A 7,377-nucleotide genomic window follows, 5' to 3' on the forward strand; every position below is an offset into this window, starting at 1 on the left:
TGGTATTAGACTATAATTTGACATTAAGTGGTAGTGTGACAGTTTTTAAATATTACCATTAGCACATGTAAAAACAGTTGTGACTAACTAAACATCCAGAAATTGTTTTGGTGAAAGATGGGGGTCAATTTTTGTTTTGCAGTTTGTACACACTAGATGAACAATAGACAACAAAATATTTTGACTATTATTTGAATATTTCCCAATATGATAAACAATCTTTCTTTTTTTAATTTATATATTTTAATTCATATAATTTGTATGTATATTTGGCACATTCTATCAGAAATGATCTTTAGGATGGCAACAATTCTTCACACAACCAAATTCCTCACTTGAAGTGCGAGGAGATAGTCTGCGTTCTGGACAGTGTTGTTTGAAAACTAAACACTGATATGATAAGGTCTGGTAAACATAAGTAAAACTCCCTTTTCACTCTTCTCTTGAGAACAGAGCAAAGTTTGTTTTCAGTGCAAGTCATGGATGGACAAAATTTCAGCAGGAATCTTTTTCTATTTCTATTTCTTTGTAATGTATACCTTTATTGTACTACAACCGAAGTCTGCTCCAACAGCATTCTCCCTGGATCTAAAGGTATTTATGTTTTGTTTGTTTTTTTATGAAAAAAATTTGTTTTATCACCTTACAGATAATCACCAGTACATATTTGAATGTATCTGTACAGATAAAAAAAAAAAAAAAAACCTCATGAACACCAATTTATTATTATTATTATTATTATTAATTACTATTATTACATGGTATTACTGATTTAATCTACATTTATTATGTTACACAAACAAAATTTAATTTAAGGGTAAGATCAGATATAAATAGCTTTACAAGGTAACAATTGAAGGTTACTACTTTTTCTATTGTTGGCTCCCTGTTGGTTGTTGTAAGGCTGAGAATATACTGTAGATGAAATCATCAATTTAATGTGCTAGAGTAGCTTCTTGTATTATTCATTTATTACAGGAACCCTGCTTGTAAACCCAACAATGTGCCTGTGTTAAAATGTTGTTCTATTATATATAGGATCACATTCTCAGCAAGGGAAATCATGTAGAACAATAATACTGTAAATGCCTGTGTGGCCAGCTATCATTCCATTACAAAAAAACAGCATGCATATATAGGAACTGATGCGATTTCTGGGAATGAGTGTGTGTGTATGTAGAAAGAGAGTAAGGGTTATATATATTTATATTATATATTTATTTTTTATGATTATATATAGTTTTTTTTGTTTTTTTTTTCAAAAAAAAAAAAACTTAAGAGGAAATGTCTTCCCCATGGTTCATACTTTTAGCAATGCCAATAAACTCACCCTCCTAGATATTGAATAACTGTCTGTATTTAAACAGCTGTGATGTAATGGAGAAGCTTGTTTGGGTAAGACCTATCCCAAACAGTTCTGTCTGTAAATTTTCTGTTTTGAGTTTCTGTTGAGGTCCCAATCTCTAACATTGCCTCTTCAACTAACAGGCGATCCAGGTGAGGTGGGAGCAGAAGGTGAAGAGGGAAGAATGGGGAAAACCGGCCCACCTGGCCAGCGAGGTCTCTGAGACGTTGTTGGTTTGTTATTTAACAAATTAGTGATAGATTAAAGGGAAGTTGGTTAAAGTATGGCTGTTTACTATTCTTAGCAAAAACTATCCAATGAGCTCAAACAGCTGCTTTATTGATTTTAAAGTGCAGTTTAATGAATTTTCCAGTGTAGTTGCTCTTTCTGTGTTAATAGAAAAATTCTCATTTTTCAATTCAATTGCAATTTAAGGAAAGTATTATGTCAGTCTTGTGTATACATTTTTGGCATCATCTGCAGTGAAGCTGCATCCAAACTGGAACTAGTGAGGTCTCTAGTATACTTGGCATGGACATCCCAATACAGAAATAGGAAAGTAATTTAGAAGGATTAGCATAGCTACTGTTCATATTATTTCAGACCAAGATGATCATGTGCACAGACATAACTGTAATACTTGTTTATGAGTTTATGAGAGGCCCAAACATTTTCAGGAAGGCTTTCCCAGAGTTGTAGTATAGCATACTTTGACCTGAAATTAGTTGTTGGATATATATTTGCCCTAACTGGGCATTAAAGTATAGCAGGAAGAAAGACTGTTTCTGCCAGACCACATCTTCTCTTGAGGGAAGTCACGTCAGAGGCAGGCAGACGTGTTAACTGTGGCCAAGGGCTAGTGTTGCCATGTGTTTAAAGATGGAAGTGTAACCTGTAGTGCAGCAAACAAGCCTCTTCCAGGCAAGCTGTTTATCGAATCAGTACAACAAGGCCTGGAACTATGATCACAGAAAGACATGCCCTTTCTTACACACATAAACATACTTTAATAATAAATAATAAAAAAACGGAATGCCAAAAAGAGCAGGAATGCCAGGAAGACGCTTACACTGTTTTTTCACTTTACAGAGTGACCACAGAGGCATTAATTTGGCAAAAAATGAGTACAGAAAATGATTCTTCCAGTTTTTAATCAACCTCACACCCTCAAAGCAAAAATGAAATACCGGTAATTCACATTAATATAAAGAGAAAAAGCATCAAATTTAAAAATGAGGTATTGAAGGATGTCATTTTGAGACATTTAGATGGTTTGTTCCTCTTTTCCACATATACTGCAGATGGCAAACAGCAACAGAAACACTTTATTGTGTAAAAAAATATGCATACAGTAAAATATGTATGGGAATGTCAATGCCACTCAGTCAAAATGAGTAATCACAGAAATGATATTGAATGATGGTACAGAAATGAAAGCAGCAGTATCCTATTATTGTTTTGCGAAACTCAGGAATGCCTATTACCCTTTTCCAGGTGGATATTTGCTTAGGAAATTTACTTCGAGGCTGTCACAAGCAGTCTCAAAAATAACTGTTCATACCTTTTCACAAGCTGCCACACACGAAAAGTAATGATTGAGGCTAAAACAGTATGCATGTAATCAGATTTATTTTGCTTTGATAGTGTCCTTATTTTCTTTAAAAAAGCATTGTGAGACAATTTTCATGAAGTCAGGAGACCAGTTAACTTCATCTTCCACAGGCCTGACTGGCGGATATGGAGAAAAAGGAGAGATGGGAAGAATAGGAAAGATGGGCCCTAGTGGAACGAGAGGTAAATAGACTCTAAGCAATGACTGAATGCTCTGTTTATTTATGCTATGTTTACATATTCTGATAACTCAACACTACTATATCTGGGAATATTCTACAGAAAGCCACTTTCCTTTCCACCCAGTATGTTTACTGCACAGTAAACTCTATGCCCTTTTTAGATTACCTATAATTTTGTTTGGAAAAGTGTACTAGTTCAGGTTCAATCATTTCTTCCAGACAGGGACTAACACACTTAAATACAACCATACCGAATGTGGCTGTCAGGTTAGAACAAAAGCTAAAGACCAAAAATGTGTAAATTATAACTGCTTTATGTCATCATCATCATACTGACTGATAATGTGCTGAGCATTTGTTGCCCGAAGGCTTGTTACAAAAACACACTGTCCATTGACCAAATTAGGTGATGTGGATATCGTAATGCAAAAGGTGAAGGTTTGTATGGCCTACATTAATATTAACAAAATCAGTAACTAGTAAAATTCCAGCAAATTTAGCACACCAGGGAAAGAAACAAAATCTGAAATTATTTTCGACGTTATCCGCAAAGTAATTGCATAATGCAAGAGAAGAGAAGAGAAGAGAAGAGAAGTTTCAAAAGGAAAATCACAGTTAGTTGGAGATTGAGTAATCTAGACTGAGATTGAGTAATCGGAGTAATTCTAAACAAACATAGAAGTATGTGCACTGCTGCCATCTACTGGTTATTCAATGTTATTACTGGATTCTATAAAATCATTGAGAGGTGCTTGTAATATTAATATGTAGCTAATGCTTAGTTAAATGACACTGTATGTTTTACAGTATGTTGTTTATATTGTAAATGTTACTGTAAACAGGTGACAAGGGACAAGAAGGAATTAATGGTCTCCCAGGATTAAAAGGAAAACCTGGTAAATGTCAAAGCACATGAGTGTTTTCTGCTTTGTCAGAAAGCAGTAAGCATTCGATCTTTATGTTTATTATTATTGGTGATCACAGCCTAAAGACTGCATAATACGTGTGACAGGTACTGCCTGTGACTGTGGGAGGTACAGAAAGGTTGTCGGACAGATGGACATCAATATAAGCAAACTGAAAAATGCTGTAAAGTTCCTTAAGAATGGTAAGACTTGCATTTTTAAATCATCAAATTTGCTTGTTTGACCCTGATATTGATTTAATGTAGGGGTGACTGAGGTGGGGTACACGTATGCTGATGGTAACCTCTTCTTGAATACCACAGTCTGGTCTCTGCAGAGCCCACACATTGTGACAAGCATGCTATTTCCATGATTTCATGATTATGCAGCAAATAATATAATTTTATAGTAAGATTGAAAGGTGTTATTGTTTTTTTCTCATAACTCTTAAGTGGCATCTTTAACAAATGTTTCTAGAACTTTTCCCTGAACTAACGTCACTTATTTTTACAATGACTTTTAATTAACTGGTCTCAATGCAAATTTTAGTGGTTGTATGAAGTCTTGAAATATTGAAATAAGTTGCATTCTTCTATCTTTACTATTAAAAAGCCACTTGATTTGATAGTTTTTTCATCTAATGTAATGACTTTTATGCACTTTTAAGTGGGTTAGACGTTCAAATAGTTTTGGGGCCGCTGTATGATTACAGGGTGTGGTATCTTTGGCTCACATTCAAAATGAAAACTACAAAACTACAAAATCAATAATACTAGATGAGCTGAGACAACAGCTCCATTCCAGATTGCATGTCACAATTATTACTACTGAAAACACAGACAAATGTTGACAAGACACAGACAAATGTTTACAAGACATTAACCAGTACTATGTTTTGTCAATTTTATTAAAGTGGTTCTAGGTATCAGGGAAACCGAGAACATGTTTTACCTGCTGGTGACAGAGGCACGGAGGTATCAAGAGTCACTTCTAAACTGCAAGTTGCGTGGGGGGTCTCTTGCTATGCCCAGAACCACAGAGACAAACACCTTGCTGGCCGACTATATCAGAGAAGCTGATCTTACTCATGTGTTCATAGGGCTACAGGTAGGGGTGACTGAGGTGGGGTACACGTATGTTGATGGTAACCTCTTCTTGAATACCACAGTCTGGTCTCTGCAGAGCCCACACAGTGGTAAAGGTGACTGTGTGCAGCTTGGTAGTACTGGAGCCTGGAGCCAGGTAGATTGTGGAGCCACACAGTACTACATATGTGAGTTTGTCAAAAACAAAAATACTTCAGCAACTTCAGTCTTGTAATGGTTTAATGGCCACAGAGAAGGAGTTTTTATTCTTAAAGAATTATTTTTAATAGGCTAAGCTGATGTATGAGAAAATGTAACTACTATATTTAGAATTTTTGTAAAGAAAAAGTTGTAAAAGTTGTTAATGTTTTTGATTTTATGATTTTCCCACCATTTTATGAATTATCCACCATTATTTTAAATCATTTAAAGTAAATAAAAGATAACAAGGGGTCTGTAAATGTTTATTCCACATGCATTAAATTTCACTGTAATCCATAATTTTTAGATCTTTTTTCTAGCAACACTACTACCAGAAAAAAATATAATAATAATAATTTAAAAAAAATTTTTTTTTTTTTTAAAAATCAGATTACAATAAGCTACTGCAACTGCTGAATAATTATTTTCTGATTGCAGTACATATCTACGGTGACGCATTGCTGCCACACACATTTTTTTTTCACTCAGTTATGTCGTAATAACGACATCTTTTCTCGTAATAACGAGATGTTTTCTCGTTAAAACGACATCTTTTCTCGTAATAACGAGATGTTTTCTCGTTAAAACGACATCTTTTCTCGTAATAACGAGATGTTTTCTCGTTAAAACGACATCTTTTCTCGTAATAACGAGATGTTTTCTCGTAATAACGACATCTTTTCTCGTAATAACGAGATGTTTTCTCGTAATAACGACATCTTTTCTCGTAATAACGAGATGTTTTCTCGTAATAACGAGATGTTTTCTCGTAATAACGAGATGTTTTCTCGTAATAACGAGATGTTTTCTCGTAATAACGAGATGTTTTCTCGTTAAAACGACATCTTTTCTCGTAATAACGAGATGTTTTCTCGTTAAAACGACATCTTTTCTATCCCATCACACAGAATAAGAGTTCATCTCATGTACCGCTCTGCAAATTAGTCACAATAACGTTTCTTCAAACTGTCTGGCTGTTGTATATATATTTCTTGCAAATATACATCTCATATGAAGCACGACACTGTTCTTCTTGGTTCGGCAGCGCCGGCGCGATCCCTTGGGGGATGCTTTATTTTCTATACTTCCACAATAACAACAAAACGTTACAAATTGCTTTTGTAAAATAACAGGGTGCGCTTTCTGGCGCATCTTCTTATGTCTAAAGGTCTACTTAAAAACAAATTTGTTTTCGATTGTTTTATTTATTTAATTCGTATAGCCTAAATCCAACAAGAGGTACTATACAATGTTAACCTAATCTACGTTCCAGACAACTCGGATATAATAACTATTATTATATTATATTATGTTATATTATATAATATAATATTATATTATATTATATTTATATGTATAATATTATATTTCACATAATTATATAGCCTATAATATACTTTATATAAAAATATATTATAGTATATAATATCTACATAGAGACGTTATTTCCGGGTCCAATACATTGGTTTTCGTGCACGTCAGTAAGTCATTGACAAATTTGAAGCATATTTACATTACTTCTTTTATTCTATTTATTCTAATAATTATAATTATTAAATAATTCTGTTGATTATTTATTCTATTCTATCTTTTATTCTTCTTCTATTTTTTCTGCCCTTTTTACTTATTTCATTTATAAATTCATTAAAAAACGACTAATAAAGTGTATATTATACACTTTCTATTATAATCACATTGCACTTGACTAAAGTTAAAGGTGTAATCTGCCGATTGTCCTGCAGGTGACCGCATAAATCTTTCTTCTTACGATGCACTTAGGGCTTTACGATTACTCCAGAGCACTCGTAGATCTACGATGATTTTCAAGTGCTACTTAAGTTACGATGCTTTTGGGAAACAGACCGTAATATTAAGATCAGTCGTACGATCGTTTTTACGAACTTCTTAGGCTTACGAAGCTTTTGGGAAACACAGCCCTGGAATTTTACCCAGAAGAAAATAATATATATAATATATAACATAATTAATATATAATCAGACTAAAGTATCAAAGCTGTCCACGCATGTGAAACAAATAAAACAAATAT

General features: G+C 33.8%; 1 protein-coding gene across 1 annotated transcript; it reads left to right on the forward strand.

The window, feature by feature from the left end:
* The first annotated feature begins 449 nt into the window (after window positions 1–449).
* colec10 (collectin sub-family member 10 (C-type lectin)) lies at window positions 450–5,512 on the forward strand. Its single transcript, XM_016550866.1, has 6 exons — window positions 450–594; window positions 1,489–1,560; window positions 3,068–3,139; window positions 3,981–4,034; window positions 4,151–4,246; window positions 4,957–5,512. The coding sequence occupies exons 1-6, from the start codon at window positions 480–482 to the stop codon at window positions 5,361–5,363; spliced, it is 816 nt and encodes a 271-aa protein (XP_016406352.1). The 5' UTR covers window positions 450–479; the 3' UTR covers window positions 5,364–5,512.
* The last annotated feature ends 1,865 nt before the right edge of the window (window positions 5,513–7,377 follow it).

This window comes from Sinocyclocheilus rhinocerous, unplaced genomic scaffold (genome assembly GCF_001515625.1).
Source record: "Sinocyclocheilus rhinocerous isolate Xijiao unplaced genomic scaffold, SAMN03320098_v1.1 scaffold915, whole genome shotgun sequence".
Lineage (NCBI taxonomy): Eukaryota > Metazoa > Chordata > Actinopteri > Cypriniformes > Cyprinidae > Sinocyclocheilus > Sinocyclocheilus rhinocerous.

Coding starts and splice junctions, on each gene's coding strand:
- colec10 (XM_016550866.1), top strand. CDS start 480: ATGGATGGACAAAATTTCAGCAGGAATCTTTTTCTATTTCTATTTCTT. Junction 595..1,488: donor CATTCTCCCTGGATCTAAAG/GTATTTATGTTT, acceptor TTCAACTAACAG/GCGATCCAGGTGAGGTGGGA. Junction 3,140..3,980: donor GGGCCCTAGTGGAACGAGAG/GTAAATAGACTC, acceptor TACTGTAAACAG/GTGACAAGGGACAAGAAGGA.